The sequence below is a fragment of the Dicentrarchus labrax genome, unplaced genomic scaffold (genome assembly GCF_905237075.1).
Source record: "Dicentrarchus labrax unplaced genomic scaffold, dlabrax2021, whole genome shotgun sequence".
NCBI lineage: Eukaryota > Metazoa > Chordata > Actinopteri > Moronidae > Dicentrarchus > Dicentrarchus labrax.
The window spans coordinates 15,096,731-15,118,457 of NW_026136713.1; the positions used below are offsets into that span (position 1 = coordinate 15,096,731).

A 21,727-nucleotide genomic window follows, 5' to 3' on the forward strand; every position below is an offset into this window, starting at 1 on the left:
TTGGAATCACACTGTGAATTAAACTTCACTTTAGGACAAAGCACAAAGTGTTTTTAGCCAAAGATTAATTCTTTATTTTTAGCTTTCTGTAGCTGTCTTGCCACCATATTAAATGTAGTTTGTTTTTGTGCAGCTGTGTGTAGCTTATTCATTCCCTCTGTATATTGCAAAGTGGGACAATAGTGTGCATCATCAGCACACTCAGAACAAAGTGTTTGCATTCTGTCTTGAGTACTAAATTTAGCCATGTTTCCTGTGTGAGAAAAAAAACTGTATGGTGACCTAAGCTTTTGAAAGCTCCTATACACACCAGCCCAGGTGTTTACACTTATTGCGCCTGATAAGACTTTACAGACCGTACTGACACACACTCCTGTTAGTTAGTTGCACTTGTTTTGGCAGGATAACTTACACATTTTTCACTCTGGCTGTGTCTGAAATCCCTTAATCACTCACTTTTTCCGCCATAATAATAAACGTATGCATTATTGGTTAAGTATTAACCAGTCAATATGGTGCTATATAATAAGTAGTAAATTGTGATTTTCTGCAACTAGGGACTGATTTCAGACACTTTAATTATGTAGCTTTGTGAGCTGATGTGATTCTTAGCATAGCTCAGACACAACCTGAATGTAATCAGCAGAATAATTGTAAACATGTGTGCAGGGTGACTCAGCATTTTCCCAGCTGGACCTCATTAGGTCAAGGTGTGACTAACGACCTTCTGGATTAGACTAAAAACTTAAATTAAAACTAAATATGCACAATGTGTAACTATAATTTAGTCATACCAGAAAATGTTTTATGTTTATATGCATCAATAGCCTATGTAGGTTTTCATCCTTAAACCCCCTGGAGGAAGGGACACTTAAATACAGTGCTGCTATGTGGTAGATACTGATGTATTAGCTGGTATTTGCCCTTAGTTGTCATAGTTGATACTGATGAATAATTGCAGAATATTTTACTATAAAACAGCATAGCTAATTAAAAGAAACACTTGTAACAATGTTGAGTAAAAATGGAGAGAGTTCAGGATGAACAATCTAAGAATACAGGGATTGATTGAGAGAGAAATTGGTGAAAAAAGGAGTGTGATAATCAACATTACAAGTGGAAAAACAACTCGGGCTTAATTGGGTCATTATAGAAAGCAGGGGAGCTTTCAGCAGGTGAGATCCTCTCTTTACTGCCCTCCCGGCTGCACATCCCTCCCGCTGTGAGGGGAGGCGGGGGTGTCACCCCTGCGTTTTATCCCTCAGCCAATCATCATCTCTAATAAATGAAACTCCACAGGAAGTGACATGCGAGCTAACACTAATTATGCTCAGCTGGAGATTCTGCAATTAAGCCACATGCTAAAACCTTTGCCTGCCAATGCCACATCTCCCTCTGAGTCACAGTTACCTTTTGCCTCCCTTTGGTCCTGTGGAAGATCACCTGGCTCTTCAGTCCGCAGAGAGTCAACCAGGGAGTGTGTGTGTGTGGTTGTTTTTGTGTTGGTAGAAGGTTGGTTCAGGGGGTCTGGCCTTGGTATTTAGCAGTCTTTTGATTAGAATAAATCAGGTAGCTTTCATCTCAGTGAAGGATGTGGAGATCTAAAGGGCAGGCACCTTTCAGTGCTAAGAGGGGGTGTCATTTAAACCTATGCATACACTATCGATTTATAATTGTTCAAAAAGCAGAGGGATGCTTATCAAAGGTCTCCTCCAGTAACAACACAATGAAAACACCTATAAGAGAATCATGGAAGTGATGTGAATGTACTCTCACTCTCTGAATTTGGCATTTCTTAATAAGAATCACCTGATCATCAATGCACTTTTTTGTGACAAATTGTATAGTATAGTGCAAGTCCTAAAGGTTCAACACAGTTTTGGTAAAGATATGTTCAGCAGATGCAGTTAAAGGGCCAGTGTGTAACATTTAGGAGCATCTATTGACAGAAATGGAATATAATAATCATAGGTATGTTTTAATTTGTGTATAATCACCTGAATATTGGAATCATTGTGTTTTTGTTACCTCAGAATGACACGTTTTTATCTACACATGTTGAACCACCATGTTTATACAGTAGCCCAGAACAGACAAAGCAAATACTGGTTGTACATAGGGCCTTTTGGATTTTCTGCAGCTTTTGAGAGCCATCTACACACTTCTCAGACCCTTCTCATTCGGGGCGTCAAATACAGACACCAGAGGTATTCAGTTAGTTGGAATCTACAACTTGACCGCTAGAGGCCACTAAATCACGAAAGAGTGTTTGTGCTACTTTTAGCTCATTGTTTTGGTTTTAAGGTCCACAACTGTACAATTGTGGCAGTCTTACCACTGTTTTGGACACAGCAGTGCAGCTGTTTCATGTGGAAAAGCTCTGATAAACAAGTAAAGAGTCAGATACTTCCCTCAGTAGTTGGTGGAGACAAAAACAGAGTTAAAAGGAATAATAGACAAGAAAACAGGACTTTACAGTGTGATGTGTCAATCCATTTAGCCACTAATTTTATGTACTTTATTAATCCCTATGGGGAAACTCTTCTGTTTTTTTTGTCACACACATAGACTCTGCTAGCTATGCAAATGTGGAGAGATGGTGGAGTGATTGGCTGTCACACAGCAGCACCCCAAGAGCACTTAGGTTAGTATGTTAGTTAAAACATGTTCTCCTGTTGAACTCTAACTTTACTGCAGTTCTGTGAGGAGATCCTTTAGCTGTATACCAATTTGGCAGAAGTAGAACACACTCAAACTCTCATATTATTGGCCTGAATGTAGAGGTCATTGTACCTGTGTGCAGGAATTGCTGCTTGCACAATGAAAAGTGTAACATGCTCTTAAATCCCGGTATGAACAAGATCACATGTATTGACAAAACACAACCAGTTAAAATGTATAATATCATGTTTTTATTTTTCCATGTATTTGAATTCCAGTTGAAGACAGTGTTGCACAGTGTCAGGATTTGCATAGGTCTGATAAGAAGATAAAACATGGCAGCTGACAGACTGTGTTTCCACATTACAGATTAAACCAGTTCTTTGCCCCAAGCACTCAAATGGACCAGGATTTTTACAGTACCTTACAGTAATGCCAAAGTTATCACCTCCAGTTTCATAATATAGTCTTCTCAGATAGAGTAGCATTATAGCATTTTGGTCATGAGGGAACTTTTTTTTTTTTGACATCTTTGGACCAACATGAAAAATTATTTAAACTGATGGTGCAATTTTGAAATATTTAACTGATACATTTGATTCATTTTTGCTCCTAATTTGAAATTTTACTGGACAACTTAATCAATGGTAACCTTAAAGTGATACTTCACCCAGAATATTTTTTGGTATCAAATACTCACCTCCTGTAGGCTTGAAACATGACTTTTACTAGTGGGTACTTTTGTAGAAGGATATTTTAACAGCTACCTTTAACACCTTCAGGGGGTGCTCAAAGTGTAACATCACAATATAAAATCATTAAAACAAAACTAATAATGCAGTGCAACTGAAAAATCCCTAACATTTCCTGCTACATATCAGACATGTATCTCTCATCATAAGCATATACTTACAGCATGCATGAAGGGCTTTCACTGGTCCCTGTTGGTCCAGTTAAAATCCCATCCTTATTCACACAAAAGAAGCGTAAGCACTTCAACATTGGCATATTTTCTTAATATAAGATATCCCTTTACAGGCTACATTGTAAACATTCATTTTTCTTTGTGAATAAATACTCCCGGAACAGTGTATCAACACTGCTGTACACATGTAACAATTTCACATTTCCATTCATTTGTGAGACAATAAAAACAAAAAAAGTTCTTAAATTCACAGCTCTGGCTGTTTCAAGTTGCAGACACATTAGGCTAATTTATAAAACACAGATTAAGCCTAAATCTTAAAACATAAGACTTAAAACGTACTCATGTAATTCTACAAATTTCCCTCAGCACACATCAGTGTACACTGTAATCCACAGAGAATCAAGTAGTCCATTACTGGATGCAAGTGGTGGTCCCCAATATCTCCCTGAGCTCTTAGGTTCTGTAAGAAGCAAAAAAATATATATATATATAAAAGCCATTAACAAGGGGATTGCATAGATTTACAATAGAAAACGCCACCAGGTAAATTACCTGTTTGGCTTTCTCTGTCCAGCAGATGGAGCCAAAGCAGCTTTTCCTCGTTGCAGGGCATTAGTAGTAATATGCACGCCTTTGATTTGTTGCTGCTCCTGCATAGAAAAATGACAAGTCAGACATGTCACATAAATTTAACTAAAGCAAAATATGCCTATTTAATTAAAACCAAACAAAAATTATTCACCACAGATGGCTTGTTGACAGGTAAAGGCGGTGGAGGTCTATTTGGGGGGTCTGGTCGGGGTTTGGGTACTGCTGAATGCGGTGAATGGGTTTTGGTATCCAGAGAAGGTAAAGGTGGAGGTCCTGAGGGTGGTGGCGGAGCCTGGTTTTGTCTCTGATCAGATTTAAGAGGAGGTGAAACATAAGCCTGAGGAGAGTATTGTCTCTTAGTAGAATCGGCTACAGGCAGGATCTGAGTTGGAGCCATCAGCTGTTTCTGCTCTGCAGCATACGCAGGTACGGGAGGAGGCTTCACTGCTGGACGCACAATAGCATGCCTGGACCGAGTCGGGCAAGACGGGCTCGGACGAGGAGAGGGTTTCCCCTGTGGAAGAATGCAGCCATAAAAAAGTTCAGTGGTTTATTATAATATTTAATAATAATAATAACAATAATAGATGAGGTAATCATGTGCTTCTTTACCAACTCCTGTTTTTTTAGCAAGAATGTCGGGTTGGCATGTCCCTCAACTGGGACTGAACAACTGTGGGTTAAAAAACAAAAGACCCACCCTTTATACATCCACATAACACAGATTTTAGAGCAAAAGTACTCACCAGCAAGTATTAGTATTTAACATATCAGAATTACAAACTTTGGCACTGGAGGTGGAGCAGAGGTTTTCAGTGGGTGAAGTTTATGTCTATAGCAGCACCACAGTCCAACAGCAGCCAAAACCACAAAGAGAACCAGGGGTAGGACCAACAGGACTGGAAGGAGATTGCCTGTTGGAAGGTAAAATTGTTAAGATTTAGAAATTTGTATATTAACAAAAAAAGAAATATAATAATAAAATCAATATATGAAAAATGCAGTTGTCTCACTGTGGCTGATGACAGGTCCGCTGTCTACACTGCCCCCTGACCCACTCTGGTCACACAGAGGAGGAGCCCAGCCCACATCACAGTGGCAGTTATGATTGTTATTGCACAGCTGGTGAAAGAACATATCATCCATTAAAATTACAACATAAATGTTCATATTCATTACGTCGATATAGAGGTATAGTTAATTACATTTTAGGACTACAGAAGGACTTCTACATTTCATTCTACATAGAAACAAATTCAAGGTTCAGTGGTATGTAACTAAGTACATTTACTCAATCACTGTACTTTTTGACTTGTGCTTCCATTGAATATTTCCATTTTCTGCTACTTTATACTTCTACACAACAACATTTGAAGGAAAACTTTGCAGTATAGTATCAGAATCAGAATCTGCTTTTGAAATTTGGCTTTCATTTCTCTTATCGTACTAACAGGAATAGACATAACAGCTAAGAACAAGGACAGCAAAGCTGAATATTTTACCATAGCTTTATTGCTACTTTTAATTAAGTAAAAGATATAAATACTTCTTGCACCACTTCCACATTTGCCAGCTTTTCAGAATTGTGGGCTAGCAGCCAAATCCATTTCCCTTAGTATCGTTCCTCACACATATAGAAACTTACCCCGTGTCCATGGCACTTGGCATTGCACTCATCAGCTCTGAGGAAAGATGCATTGCGGCATTCTCCATTAAAGCAAATCTGTTGAGAGAAAGAGGGGTGTGAGGAAGAGAAGGGGTAAGAACATCAAGTGCTTCTTATTAGCAGAATTCTTACTTTACTTGCTTCCTGACAGATTAAAATATACTGACATCTCAAAAAGACATCTAAAGCATGCTTTCTGCCACAACAATAAATTCCATTCATCATATCTCCACATATGTATAAGTCTCACCGAGTCATCACCACACTTGGTGCCCGTCATGACCAGACCAGGGTCCAGAGTATCGCCCTGTGCCTCTTCATCCCCCTGCCCATCCTTGTACACATGTGTTCCCATGCAGTGGATCTTCTTGTGGCCCAAATTGACAGTGGTTTCTATGCGAACAGCATTGTTCTCAATGGGCTTGGAAGCTGAAGTTAAACACTGGATTTTCCCACATTGAGCATCTCTGGCAGAAATAATAAAAAGCATATAATCAATTTGTAGGGATTGATCAATGACTAGAAAAAGGCCACAGCATTTTAACTTCTCAGGAAATGTAGATACCCTCTTTGTACTGAGGGAGTAAATGAACCTGAATGTTTTGAACTTCACCTGTCCTTACAGCTCCTGTATTTCCCAAGAAGATCTTTACCACAGTTCCCGAACATGTCCCCAGCTTCGTTTACCTTCTGAAAACACAGGTCAGGGGCCGGAAGGCCATCTGTGATTGAAGAGGAGAAAATACACAGATGCACATTAATATGGCTGCACATACACACACATAATAACACACACATACAGTAAATGCATGCACAGTGTTTTATGTGACCACCTGATGGAGACCAGATGGCATCCCTTACTGTTCTGTGTGGCTCCTGTGGTACTACAAAGGCTCTCCAGGGATGCTCTGTCACAACGTGAATATGGACACTGTCCAATAACAGTTCCTAATCCTGTGACCCACTGAGGGCTAATCTCTAACTCTATCCAGCCTCTCTGCTTCAACATGTGCTGAATGTTTAACTGCTTTAAAGATACAATGTGACATTATTTGATGACTGACATTTTGTGCTTTTACATTAAAGAGTTAGGCTACATTTAAACTGATTATCTCATTAAAACTTTTATCATCCCTTCATGCCATGAAAACTAAAGTAGAGTCTAACAAGAGTCTCAATTTGGGAATTCCTTAATTCAGTTTACCTCAAAATATATGTCAATCTTGCGTCAATATTACATATTAAGGTTTTATCACCTATAGTATATACAAATAATGGTGTCAGGACTGTTTTAAATTAAACAGACATTTTAATTTGCATGTGCAATCCAATCAAGAATTTGTCTTAATTTGCAAATAGACTATAGACTATATAGAAAACCCCTCATTGATATAAATAGAGGTATTAGACTGCATTAATTTTGGGTATCCCGTAGATATATTGCAATACTGTAAGCTAAGCGATATATAACAATTTTAATTTAATATTTTCTTACATCCCTAATATGCATGTATCAAACATGCTACTATGAGATCAAAATAAAGGATATACGCCCTTTTAGAAGAAAAGATTTATAGATTACCAACATCTGGTTTACCCACCTCGTCCCCACAGAGACCGACACTGCTGCTCCAGGGTCAGACACATGCCGGTGTAACAGTAGGCCTGCCCGCCTGCGCAAGATGTACCATCCACCAAATAGAAATTAGCAGGACAAGACTCTGCTTTCCCATCGCAGTACTCTGGCAGGTCACACGACCCTGAGGGAGCACGACACAGCACACCTGGGCTCTTCAACTGGAAAGAGATGAAGAGGAGGAAGAGAAGTTTAGGAAAAAACAAGACAAACTGAGATGAGGAGAGACAGATTTTGTTAAGAGGTTAGTACCTTGCAGTTCTGACAGCAGACACCATGGGCACACTCAGCTCCAGCTTTCAGAGTGCAGTTGTTGGCATTACAGCAAGGACTGGTGCACTCCTAGGCAAAAAAGTGTAGCAGAGTGAAGAGGCATGAGTCTTGGCAAAAAAGATACAAGGTAAATATATACTGCAATATTTGAACGACACAACACACTGACATCTTCTTCTCCACAGTCACATTCTTCTCCGTCCTCCAGGTAACCATTGCCGCAGCGCTGCCCTCCATACATGGATCTGGTGTTTGGCAAGTTGAAGAGACACTTCCCGCCTCCAGAGCCCAGGTAGCTCTTCAGCTCCTTCAGGTTACAATCGTTAAACACACGAGGAAATGGATGCCTGGGCCGTGAGGAAGATGCAGAAATACAGTAGGTAAGAAATGTCATCTTTCAAATCTTCAATCTCTTGTTTTTCTCTTCAATGTCAGTTTAATAACTCTAATTTGTTTAACCATGGGGAATTTGTGTACCCGGTAGCAGCAGCCATGATACAGCCTCCGTCTTCAGCCTTCGCCTGACAGCAGCCTTTACTGTCGTGGCTCATACCAAAGTTGTGGCCCATCTCATGCGCCATGGTGGCAGCTACACCCACAGCTGACTCTGAGTGGTCCTATTCAAAAGAAGAGGCAAAGATTAGTTAAAGAGAAGAGGACAAAGTCAATTTTTCAGTGAGAGAGTAAAGTAGTGTAAAAAAAAGTATGTTGCGTGTATTTCTCATTGCCTTTTGGTAACACACTGACATTACACTATACTAACCTTAAATAATTTAAACTCAAGACCCATATTAGATCATATTTCTTGTTTGTAAACCATCTGAGCTAACAGCCACCCCTTCTGGATATCCCCAGGTGAGCAGAGTATCTAAGATATATAAGACATGAATTTGTATTGACATATAGAGGATTAATGTGTGTTTAGACTCTTATATCTCACCGTGTTCACTCCACCCGACTGGTAGTCAGAGCACATGGCTTTGAGAGGTGCCAGGCCGATAGTGGTGCCCTGGAAAGACCTCCCCCTGGAGACACAAAACGCCACTGGTGATTAGTTCCAACTGGATAACTTCTCACTGTGATACAACTGGTGATGGTTATTGTCTCACACAACGGAGATAAAATCAATTGAGAGATCTACCCTGGGGAAAAGGAGGCTTAGAGGAGCGAGGGGGGTGTTAGTGTTGGAGAGGGTGAGGAAAGACAAATGGGAAGACTAGTGGTAGAGTGACTGACGTGATGAGCTGAGCGTTGTCATTGGGGAGCACGCGGAGCTGTTTGCGTCTCCAGGACAGGAATGCTGCCAGAGTGCTGTGAGGGTTGTCTGACATGCTGATCATGTCCTGGCTTGTCCACACCTCCATACCAATTAATGCCACACGAATGTTTAAAGCCTTGTAGTACTGCAAGAGTATGAGACAGGAAAAGTCAAAGACACAGAGTATTGCTCATCACTACTAAATATAGGCGTGAAGAAACTGAGTTTGTGGTTTTCAGCATTAAGGTAGTACCTTGTCAACCAAGTTGGCCGCTTCCAGTAATTTCAGTTTGGTCTTGTCAAGACTTCCTCCATGCTTCTCAAACTGAAAAAAAAGAAACCACATTGTACACAGAAAAAGACAACTCCAAACCTCAAAAGGGGACTTACAGGAGATGATTCATTCATTTATATTTAAAAGGTAGTAGGTGTAACGATTCTCTGAAATACAATTCTAATTCTTACCCCACCCTTAACTAGCTCTGAAAATAGAGATGGGTGCCATCTGCTGAGGTTGTTCTCTTTGTTTAGGTTCATCACAATACTGCATAAGGTAGAAACATACTATTTATACTGTATATAAATATAGTTCAAAACATCCTTCCATCCATTAGCTGTACCCACTTCTCCTTGGGGGTTGCAGGGGGATGGAGCCAGTCCCAGCTGATACTGTGCCAGTCAACCACAGGGCAGACCCATAGAGACAGACAACCATTCACACTCACACATGAAAAATGGTGCTGTGTTTCCATGATCTCATGATACTTAATTCTGCCTACGTAGGTGATTTCACATACAAAGCCACATCATGTACTCCCACACTGAAAGATTTCTGTCTGTTTTAGTGACCAAATATGACCGTATTCACAACCGTGTCCTCACCTCAGCCTTGTCTGCTGCTATCAGCAGCTCTACATACTTCATATTCTGGCTCAGGTCCCTTTTTTCCTGAAAATGTATACAGAATAGATTATTACAGAATATGTGGTGACAATATCTTGAAGGCGATCATCATTCGTCCTGTCAAAACTCACCCTCACGCTCCGTGGTGACATCATTCCATGGATGAAGTCATTAAGCCCCTCCCCATGCTCCTTGTTGCCGTAGTGATGCAGGCAGCTACCTCCGGATAGATGGAGACTCTCGGCTCTGAACACAGCGTGTTGCTGTGCATCCGTGGAAGCAGGAAGAGGCTCTATCAGGTAGCTGACGCTTGTGTTCAGAGAAATCAGTCCCCTGGGAAAACAAGACACTAGTGATGGTTCCATCCAATCAATGTGGGTTAGTGCTGTCTGCCTATCTGCACACTGTGATATTATTGTTTCTATTGCAAATATTGTAAATAAAAATGTCCTTTTGAAACCATAAAACATCAGATTAAATGTAATTGTTTGCAACAGTAACATTTATAGTCAAACTGCTGCATGGGTAAAAACATATGGTTGCATATTAGATTCGATTTTTTTTAATTTGGCTGTGGACGTTTTATGGATGGGTGGAGGAGTATATCGTGTCTCAGGTGATTTACTGCTGTTTATAAATGAATATCAGCTGGGACAGACAGAGCGATACACAATCCTCTGGCGTCTTCACAAGAGCACTCATGAGTGCGGACACAAACACACGAGCATGCACACAGCAGCAGGTCAGGCAGCTGTAGAAAACATCTGGAGAGGTCAGACGCCCACATGTCCATGTCCCTCTATGCCGTGTTTGCATTTCTCCAGAGAATCAACATAAGTAGGAAGACGTATTCATCCACTTGTCCTCCAGATGCAGAGCACTGAACCCACAACAGCACACATATGGCTACGATTTCTATCAGTGCTTGCCAGTTGCTCCTCTGTTCCTCTGTCTTATCTCAGTGTCTCTAGCAGGAAGAATCAGCTGCCCTGGATCCACACCAGGAGAAAACACAGGATCTCCATACTGGGCTGTACTCAATGAACCAACTTGTGAGCCAATGACTTACTAACCTACTGGACTGCACAAGACACCACACACAACTGTTTCCTGTCATTATCTTCTCAGCCATGGTTTTTATCACAGACTGAATGGTTGTGCAGGCTTTGGTTACAAATTCTTTTCATCTTCAAAATCAGGATTATTCTAAATTTAGCCTTAAGATTCATATTAAGCACTGGTTGACCCTGTTGCTAGTGTGTACATTTTGAAAATCTCAACATGCTAGGTAGAAGTCTACATGCTACTTTTAAAGTTTTTAAAGTGTGACTTTCTAGTACTGTCAAAATAAATTGTGTTAGTAAAAATAACCTAAATATTTTTAGATTTGTGCAGTGCTTACAGCATTTGCACTTTAAATTCAGGTTTCTGCAATACCCAGGTTTCTTTAAAATCTGTGTGTTGTGTATAGGACAAACCTCGTTTCTCAGTAATCAGGGAAGGAGATTGTCAGCTAGACCTCTCGAAAAAAGGTAATTTCAGGTCAGATGCAAATGCAACTGGCTTTCTGATCAGCTTCTTACAGGTATAGGAATTGTAGTGATGTTCTGAGCTGTGAAAATGACTCAACATTTAGATACATTTCCTCGTCTATTTTGGTAGGTTGACTAAGATAGAAAATACTAAGGTAACAATAGCAAATTATGCATTATGTTATGTTGGGCGGGCGTTCTATCACTGACTCAGAAAACACTGAGGAAATTGCTGTGCATCCATTAATTCTCTTTTGTTTGCCCAAAATGTTTGCACGTCAGCTGGAAAACAGATAAAAAGAGGCTGTGAAATTGGCCTTAATGGACCAAATAGCTTTAATTAATTGAGTGAGTGGTGCAAACACATCTTTAAGAAGATCTACCAGAAACATCACCCCCACACCATATATATATATATCCGTAGCACTAACTTCCTGCTTTACAGTGTTGGGAAAACTTTTCTCTTGGCCCTACTTCTTGCAGCTCTTTACTCCCTTACTGAAGAAACTCTTCTTCCCTGCTCTTAACTGTGGGAGCTGTCTTCATGGATAACTTTTTTTATTTTTAGAGAGATTTAGTCGCATGGGAGACTTCTTAGAATTTTAAGAAATGTCTTTCACTGGTGGGACCAACTCTAAATATTATAGAAAACTTTCTGAATACAGCCCGTGGTGGAGTTTTACATACCTGAGTCCTGAACATGTGCTAACAGCAACACTTGAACCCACCATGCCCAGAACCTCCCCATGGTAGAGACAGTGTCCCTGGAAGACAAAAACAATCAAAGCTCAGCACAGAGGTCTAGGAAGCAGAGTGATGCAGCATCAAGAGGCCGCAATTCAACCAGAGGACCTTGTTATATAAGCAAGACATGTAGTATTTATGTCCATACTGTTATATTCTGCCTGTTATACTCCTGCCATATGATTTAATCTGCTGCATTGATATTTATTTCTCTTCTATGATCATTTACAACTCCCTGCTGCACTTTGAAAACATCAAACTGTCTCTTAGACTTACAGTGCTGGCAGGAGAGGAGGACTTGCGGGCTCCATCAGGAGTGTACCATATTTCCTGATATCCAGGGGCCAATAGCTGCCTGGTGAAAGACAACACAAACTCTGAGGCAATTTGCAAGAGAATATAAATAGTGTCAAACACTCATTCTCCTGTAACAGCAACAATATGATGGAACAATGGTGAAAAATATACAGAGTAAAAGCTGCAGGAAACAGCAGAGATAGAAGATTCTCTCCAGCAGCTCACAGCTCATTAAATATTCACTCTGACAAAGGGCACTCTACAAAACCAGACTGCTTTAAAGATTCAGACACAAATCCTCTCAGAGATCAGAGGGAATACAAAGAATAACGTGGAAAAGCGTGGTGACTATAATAAAATCCATATGTACCTTTCCGTCTTTTACTTTCTGGAGAATATAGCTGGAGTAGGAAATGGTAACTTCCCTATGCTGAGAGTTAAAGTTTGTTGGTATGTCCAGACTGCTTGTGTTTGACAAGGCTATTATTTACCAACGACCTCCTATTTTTTCTCTATTACTGGATTTTCTCCATTAGTATACAGACTGTACAGCAGAGGCTGATAAATCAGGGAAACGTGTATATCGAGAGGAACATTAATTTCATTGTGCTAAAGCATTACATTCCTCTTACTCTCTCCATCTGTGTGTGTGTGTGTGTGTGTGTGTGTGTGTGTGTGTGTGTGTGTGTGTGTGTGTGATTGAGTAAGTGTCTACAAACTCTGGCTGTTTCTTTCAAACTTCTGTCAACCTACAGGCTCAATATTTACATCTCGTACAGATGCTTGTTTTCCTGTCTTTCTCCCTCCAACTCTGTCTCAATCCATTCTTCCTGTTTTCATTCATAAACTCACAGCTGGTTTGCTTTTGCTCCGTTTCTCTAAATCCCATCTCCTCTCTCCTCCCACAGTCTCAGATCCATCAAACAGGAGGTAACTGCAGTGAAATCAAGCTGTAGAGAAAGACTGGACTTAAACTGAAGTCCCAAATAAACATGAGACAGACCCAAGATGTCCTGTTAAGATGTTACTATTTATCATGTGTCGTCATATATTTTCCATGTTAGCCATCTAGTGGCTTTGCCTCAGGGTAATGGCTGTGCTAGAGCTATCTTAACTATTACACCTTTTTTATCTTTGATGTTTAGAGTGTAACTGTAACTGAAACTATTTTTAGTTGGTTGCAGTAACTTTACATATTAAACATACAACATGTTAATTAGAGGGCTTTCGAGGACATACAGTAGACATATTTTGTTATTGTTAGACAGAGGCGAGCTTGCTGTTTCCCTTTGTTTTTCTATCACTATGCTAAGCTAAGCTAACTGGCTGCTGACTGTCCTATTTAGAGTGCAGACAAGAGATTGGACTCGATCGTCTCATCTATTTCTCGTCAAGAAAGCTAATAAGTGCATTTCTCAAAATGTTAAACTAGTCCTTTAAAGTATGATGAAGACAAATGAAGGGAAGATGGGGGGTTTTTCTTTTCTCTCCTATCAGATGCCCTGAAGGACACAAGCCTCTTGAAACAATGACAGCCTGTTGATGCAATCAGCCACAAAGCAAGTCAAAGATAGAAAACGGCTGCTTCATCCTTGAACAGATTACCACTCGGGGGTTGGGGGGGTGAGAGGACACACACACACACACACACACACAAAGTATTCTAAGAGAAGACTTAAAAATGATCACTCGGTGATAATGTATCCGGCTGATGTCACCCTAAACTGGGTAACCCCCGCTGTGTTGTGATTTGACCTTCTAACCTCATTCATATCTGTCCTTCCTCTAGTTTTCCTAATTTAAGTTTCCCTAATATTCCCATCATTCCCTCATCTGTGTAACGCTCTCTGTTACGCTGACAGGCAGAATGAATGGCTGATGATTGACTGAGCTTTACTCTGCTGCTGTCACAGGAATCACCTCTTCCCTAGTGACATAATGACTCTTTCTCTCATCCATTCTCCCTGATTCTCAAATGCCAGCAGTTTGTACACCAGTAGACTGTCCGCTATATAACCTCCCACCATGTGACATAAAGGCACAACCCATTAACAAAGCCACTGCTGAAAGCACAATATCAGCATATTCACATCACTGAAAAGGTTACTGAAAAATCCCAACCTAGCAATGTATTTGTCACATTCAGATGTGGCTGCTGTCTGTAATACTGAAATTCAAAAACAGTTCATGCCTCATCTGTTTAGGCGGTGAAAAATACCTCTAAGATATAACTTTGTAATGCCATAACCACTGTCGTTATACACAAAAACTTCACAAACACTGAAACGAAAGATCAAACAATGCATCTTTTTACCGCAAAAAACAACCAACCCAGAACCACCCAAACGGTATAGTTTCAATTTGCCTCATCAGTATCTCCAGAAGTGTAAAGGGGATTATCATTATCATTTAATAACTGTTTTCATAACATTCAAAACGGTAACTGCACTATTGGTATGCTTCTGGATGTAGAATCATCAAGCCCAATATTAGATAGAACAAGGGATGCAGTTTGGAAGAATTTGGGTATTAATATCTATTATATTATAATGTGTGACTCCAACAAAATTATGATAGCCTTTGTTTGGTGAAAGTAGAGAAAAGGTGAAAAAAGTTACACAGCCGTCTATGACTTATAAAATGCACTGACATCAGTTTTAATTAGTCCTGCAACAAGTGGCATATACAGAGTTATTCATGGAGAGGTGGATGAGATTATTGACTCCACTCTCATATCTGTATGCTAAGCAAGCAGTCAGCTATTTTAGCTCAGCATGAAGACTGGAAACAGGGGAAAACAGCTAGCCTGGCTCTGTGGTCACAAAATCCATCTACCAGCGAAGTCCATCACAGTGCATTACAGTCAATGCTCAATACAAAACCAACACTTCAACTAACAATTAATGAGTCCTTTTTTCAACAAAAACACTCCTCTTTTGAATCCAAGAAAGAAAAACAGACTTTTTGGCTCATGGCCAGGGGTTGGCAAGCTAACTGATCATTTTCAGGATGGACTGGGCGTCTTCCACTTGCTGGCATTGCTGGTTCATGTAGGATGCATCAATACTGATCCTCCAGTGTGGGAAAGTTGCCACAAATTCCAGATTTAAAAACTGTGAATGCTGCAAAATACAGAGAGATATACCTGGTGGTGATAGGCTTAATCGGCATTGTGTAAACTCATTTGGCAAGATGTTCATTTATATGTAAAAGTCCTATCTAATGTGCTTATTTTAATCCTTCCATAAACGGAAGAACAATTATTTGTGGTTTTACAGGAGTTATGTTGTCACTGTGAGGCTGCCAAAAAAACTACTTTTTTACAATTTGTATAGGGATTAAATAAACAAGACATAATGTGTTAATCAACTTTAGAGGTGCTGGGAGGTTTTTTTTTAACCTTTAAACAGAGCTAGCTGATTACTCATTTCCAGTCTTAATGCTAAGCTAAGCTAACCTGCTATCCACAGTATTTACCGTACAGATGTAAAAGTGGACAGATGTAAAAGCAAACAAGCGTATTTTCCAAAATGTCAAACTGTTCCTTTAAATCAACCAGTCCCTTGGAATATCCCGAACCCTTGAGTCTAATTGCAGTGTCCTAAATGCTGTGAGAACTTTCAAATCAAGACTGCGAATCCCTCTGTATGATGCCGTGAGCGCTGCACAGTTTGGATGTCGTCCAGTGTCCAGACAGATGCTGTGATTGAGGAGCGCAATACTGGCTGAATCAGGATTGTCCAGCATTGAGGGCTGGGACAAAGACTTGGTTCATCCTCATGAGGGGAGAGAAGGGGTGGGGGAGTAATGCTAATGTACTTTGGAGATAGTGAAGGAGAAGGGAGGCGAGGGGGGTCCGGGGTAATGCATTAGGGTCAGTGGGTCGCATTCTCTCATAGTGTCGGATGACATCACCACACACGGGCGAAGGGAAGGAGAAGGCTGATGCAAAGTCAAAGTACCACTGAGCAATGATGAAGAGGCTTTTATTGCACTTGAAGGCCAATGGTCTGTTGTGTGAAGCCGTGTGTGAGTGTTTCCCCAACACACAGGCCAACACACAGGCCTGGATTAAGACATCTAAGCAAACAGGGCTGCGCCACTGTGAGACTAAACAAGGGCAAGCGAGTGCATCCCTGCTCTCTGCTAACAAGACCAGTGATCCATCAGGTCTGTGCTTTTAGTCTTGTTTGTGTTCTTTTGGGCTGCTGTGTGTGTGTGTGTGTCGCCTGTCTGCGTGTGGCCACAGTCTACCAAACCCTGACCGCAGAGAGCGCGTGGGAGATGTATATTCGTACTAGAGCCCTGGGGAACATCAGATGAGGTGAGGGAAGGCAAGAAATGAGAAAGAATGGGGTGCTCGTTTTTAGAGTGGACAGTGGAAGACATATGAGGTGAGGAGGAGAGGAGCAACAATGATGTGTACATTTCCCAAGGGAGTGCTTAATTCAGGTTCATGCACTTAAGGGTGTGCAGGAAGGGCATTAAAAGAAGAACAGAGAAAGTCATGCAGAGGAGGAAGCAAGAATATCCACACGATTCATATCTGAACCAAACATGCATTACTCACACCCAAACTGACCCCAAATGTCTCTACTTTCCTCTTTCCATGACTTTCCTCACCTCAACCCTTCTCCTCCGGACCATCATTCACTTTCTTACACTGTTTCCTCCCTCTCTTACTCTGTTTTTACATCCCTCTTCCTGCACTCTGAGTCAGCACACTAGCCCCCATCTGGCTCTTAACCAAATCAACCCTCTAAGGGGCACAGCACAGCCCTTCATTAAGATAAAAGCTTAGGCGAACACACACCCACACCGATTGCACGTACAAACCAAAAAAAGACCAATGCGCCCACACACACACACACACACACACACACACACGTGTACATTGACAAGCATGACTCGGGAGGACGTAAATGGATTGGATTTGCACTCTGGGAGTACTGATGCCCACAAAGATACACAGCTACGTGTTTCTCCAGGTTTTGCTTAAGTGATAGATTAAAGTGAAGTCACTGGAATTAAAAGGAAGAGTGTGGAAAAAAAATAGATGTAAAATGCTGCAGGAGGATAAACAAAGAGACAAGCTTGAGCCATCTCACATTTAGTTTAGGTTATCCCCTATCTGCTGACTGTCAGAGTTGCAGGGGCAATGAGGCCAAGAGGGAGTAGCCAGGACACAGAGATGGACACTGGCAGCGTTTTCTCTGGCTTCTCTCCAAAATCAGACATTGATCTTCACTGACGCAAACTGCTGTCCTCTTCGCCCCCCCCCCTATAGTCGCACATAGCCAGATCTGTCTTTACATTAGGCCAACAGAGGACAAATCAAAACAAAGTAACCCAGTATGAGATTTGATTTTTCCCTCGACACCTTCTCCCTTAAAATCTCAAAATACTAAAATAACTTTTGGTTTAATCATACAAAATGTAAGGTGCATAAAGCAAAATGTTTTACCATTAAAAACTTAATATATTAGTGGAACTGTAATTTAATAATATCCACTACATTGCACATTAGAAATTATGGAACATCAGAATACTGAATCCTGTTTATTAACATTATCATTATATTAACATAACCCTCTCGCTTTTTTGACCTCTCCTCCCCACATAATCATGTTCAACCATCCCCTAAGTGAATTGTGGCATACAAGCATACATGTATGTAGAAGAGAGAGTATTTACATGATTTTTTACCCAAGGTCAGTAAAGCTCTCAGACGCAGTACATTAAAGGATCGATATTAAGGATGTGGGATGTGTTTCTTTAAAATGAACTGTGACGGTTTTTACTTGGAATTTCCTCAGTTCATTTTGTATGCTTTATAATAAAAAAAGCCTATTTAAAATAGGTATAATTTCTACAATTCATTCTTTTAAACGCTGTCAATAGTCCTCCCAAATTTCTCACCACTGTAGCAGAAATTATTGGCAACAGTTAAGAAACAGCTTTCCTGTTCCAGGAAACAGTTGAGAAGTTGCACAAAAATGTTTCAAAATATATTTTTCTTGCTTATGAGACAAGGAATTAGAATTTACTACATTGTATTTCCTCTTTTGTAGAACAATCTGAAATTGTAGTTATTATCATCTATCTCATATTGAGGAACCCAAAAAACCCCCTGAAAATGTCATCAGCTTTCTGTCTCTACTTGGCTCTGTCCCTCTCTTGAACACACATACACCGTCTGTGATTGATGAAAATTCCTGTGCCCAGGAGGAAATCTAACAGTGTGACCACCTGCTGGTGAGGGAGAGCAGGGGGGGCAAATCCCTGAGGGGGTAGTCAGTCAGACATTGTGGAGTCATGGTTTCTTAATGTGTGTGCATGAGTGAATGAACAACAGAGAGAGAGAGAGAGAGCCTATATTTGACTTCATAAAAGCTTCCCATTCCACTTGTGTGCTGGCTCAAATCCAAAAGTGATAAACCACAACCCTGTTGTCACCAGGGACATCTCTCCAGACCAGCTCCAGTCCAGCCTGCTATCCCACCCAGCGATCACACAGTCCATTAAATGTGCCAGATACTCTGCTCCTTTCCTATCACCATCCCATTGTTACTGGACAGGAACCGCTCCATCAGATTACAGGATGTTAGGTGCAGAGGAACAGTCTTACTTCCTATTTGCTCAAGGCACACGGATCGGGTGTCAACCCTCTGTCGTCCAAAACAATCACCCTGCTTTCCTCCCTTCATCCCCATGTCTGCACCCAGAGGGGCACTGACCTTATGTCTGTGTGACAGCTAACATCTGGTCAAATAAACGGGGCTAGCCAGGGCGTCTTGTGGACGTCTAAGGATACACAGGACAATGCTGATGCTTAATAAGCTCTGACTTGATGGAATCAGATTGGAATTATTTGATACGTATAGTTATTTTAGTTATTTTGACGAATTTTTGTCTCTTTTTGTTTTCTCAGTCTCCCAAAACCACTCTTTTCTTGTGAAACCATAACTAATCTTACGGGTTGCCAAATAATTATCATGGCTTGCAGTGAAAAAAAGGCTTTGACTGGGAGGAAATTTAACCATTATTTTGTCTTTAAAGCAGAAAATGGAACATCACAGTACAAGTGCAAGTTATGCCTTCCAGCTGTAGAAATGCAGTCTACTGAATGAAGCTGCTTAATGAAAAAAAAGTTTTTCTTTAAAAGTACACAGAAGAGGACATAAATAATGCTGTTTCCATTTTCTTTTCTAAGATAAGATAAGATAAGATAAGATGTTCCTTTATTGATCTCCCTTAGGACAAATTCAAGATTGACACAGCAGCAATAGGGCAAAGTAGTGCAAAAAAGAGTACAAAAAATATCACAAAATAAAATTTTACAAAATATAATAGAAAATATAAGACTATAAATGAAATTAAATATATAAGGTTACATTGTTTTGTTGTCTTTCAGAATACATGTCATCTTTTCTTTTTTGCATATTTGGTGGTTAATCCAAAGTAGTCAAGTTACTTTAATATTGTTACATTTGGATTAGATTACTAACTACATGTTTTAAGCAGCTAATTAGTAATTACATCAGATTATATTTTTAAAGTAACCCTCCCAAACCTGCCTGTTCATATGAAGTCTAAAAGTTGCCAGACATTAAAATCCTTTAATTATACACACAAATATGCACTTTATTCTACTTAAATTACTCACTCATTTTTCTCCAGGTGTAGTTGGAGCTCCCGACCCTCAGCTGAGATCAGAACCAGTGCCTCTGTAGGATGCTGGAAGGAAAAAGAAAATGTTGTTCGTCAGGTAGCAGGAGTTCACTAAATAAATAATAAATAAATAGCTGACAGATATCAAGATCTAAATGTACGTGAGTGTGTTTTTTAATCATTTTATTAGCCTAATGGACAGAGGATGAGGCAGACTGACTCACCTCTTTGTTGGCAGACCTCCTGTGTCTGTGAGGATGCAGCCATGTGGGATAAGTAATCTCATAACTCTGTACGTGCTCAAGGATGCTCCTCAGTGAACCCTGCTTGTTTTCTCCTAATGGAAAACAGAGAAGTCAGACAGAAGGTTTTTTAACAATCACATGCAAGGAATGTGCCTTGGCATTGTGGTGCATACGGAAACCAATAAACATAGTAGAAAAGAAATAAGAAACTGCACAACAGTTGGATTTGTTGTGTGCATCGGATGACTCACTTTAGACAAAAATAAAAAAATAAAATAAATAAAACTGAGATTATGCATGCCCAGCAGTGACGTGAGGTTTGCATTTTAAAACTAAAAGATACATCCCAATGCAATGCAACAGAGACCTAGTTATTTAAAAGGCATGTAAAAAATCCAATTTTAGCTCAGAGAAACAATCGGGGACTCACCATTGTAAACACCGCCTGCAGGCACAGCAGCCTGAACACAGTGGAGGAAAACTAAGAGACACAGACACAGAGAGGACTGCACAGCGTCGAGAGGAGGAGGACGCGCTCCTGGACGCATTCTAACAACAGACGGCTCCAAATGAATTTGTTGAACTGAGACATAAATGTGCAGTGGACCAGGTCTGGGTGTTTCACATTAGATGGAGAAACCGAGAGGGAGGTTGGGCGAGTCAGAGAGGCATCGCGATAGACCGCCGCCGCCGCCGCTGCTGCTGCTCGTCTGAGATGCTTGCAGACCGTGGGGCGTTCATTCTCACCCCTCACCCCCCCCCCGCCTTTATTCCACACCCATGGAGAGGGACTATGTCGCTGTCGAGGTGAGGAAAGAAGCCAAGATATGATGGAAAGATGTACCAGTGAGCAACAAGACACTGACATTTCTTACATTTGTTGAAGGAAAAACACGCATATAAAGTAGTATGTTTTATTCCTAATTTACAATGTTGATAAAAAATAATTATTATAATAGTTCAATTATCGATATGCTACAATGAAGCAGTTTCATCTAGTTTAAGGGGGATTTTTTCCCCCAGCATTTCTTCTTAAAGAGGTACTCCAACAATTTAGTGTCAAAAAAAGTTTGGACTCACAGGAGACAGATTTTTTAAAAAGAATGGTCACAATTGAAGCAGTAGAGACTAAGATATATTTACTTTTAGTCATTGTATTCTGCTTTAAGCTCCAAAAAATGCTGGATCCTACATTTCCCATCATGCAACAATATATTTGCATCTCTGCCTGGTTAGTGCCTACATCTTACAACCTCCACATCTGCAGTTTGTTACACAAGCTTCCTGTTATAAATTTGTAGTTTCCAATTTGTAATCCAAGC

At 40.4% G+C, this 21,727-nt stretch overlaps 1 protein-coding gene across 1 annotated transcript; it reads right to left on the bottom strand.

The window, feature by feature from the left end:
- Positions 1-2,889: 2,889 nt before the first annotated feature.
- Positions 2,890-21,141, bottom strand: adam19b (ADAM metallopeptidase domain 19b). Its single transcript, XM_051419749.1, has 23 exons — positions 20,836-21,141; positions 20,385-20,497; positions 20,156-20,226; positions 12,469-12,547; positions 12,136-12,212; positions 10,048-10,249; positions 9,896-9,961; positions 9,267-9,338; positions 8,992-9,158; positions 8,696-8,780; positions 8,233-8,372; positions 7,925-8,102; positions 7,735-7,824; positions 7,448-7,643; positions 6,460-6,568; positions 6,097-6,313; positions 5,826-5,903; positions 5,194-5,302; positions 4,965-5,094; positions 4,793-4,853; positions 4,332-4,694; positions 4,142-4,239; positions 2,890-4,049 (listed from the first exon to the last, which is right to left on the bottom strand). Exons 1-23 carry the CDS (start codon positions 20,951-20,953, stop codon positions 4,043-4,045), a joined length of 2,826 nt encoding a protein of 941 aa, XP_051275709.1. The 5' UTR covers positions 20,954-21,141; the 3' UTR covers positions 2,890-4,042.
- Between the last annotated feature and the right edge of the window lie 586 nt (positions 21,142-21,727).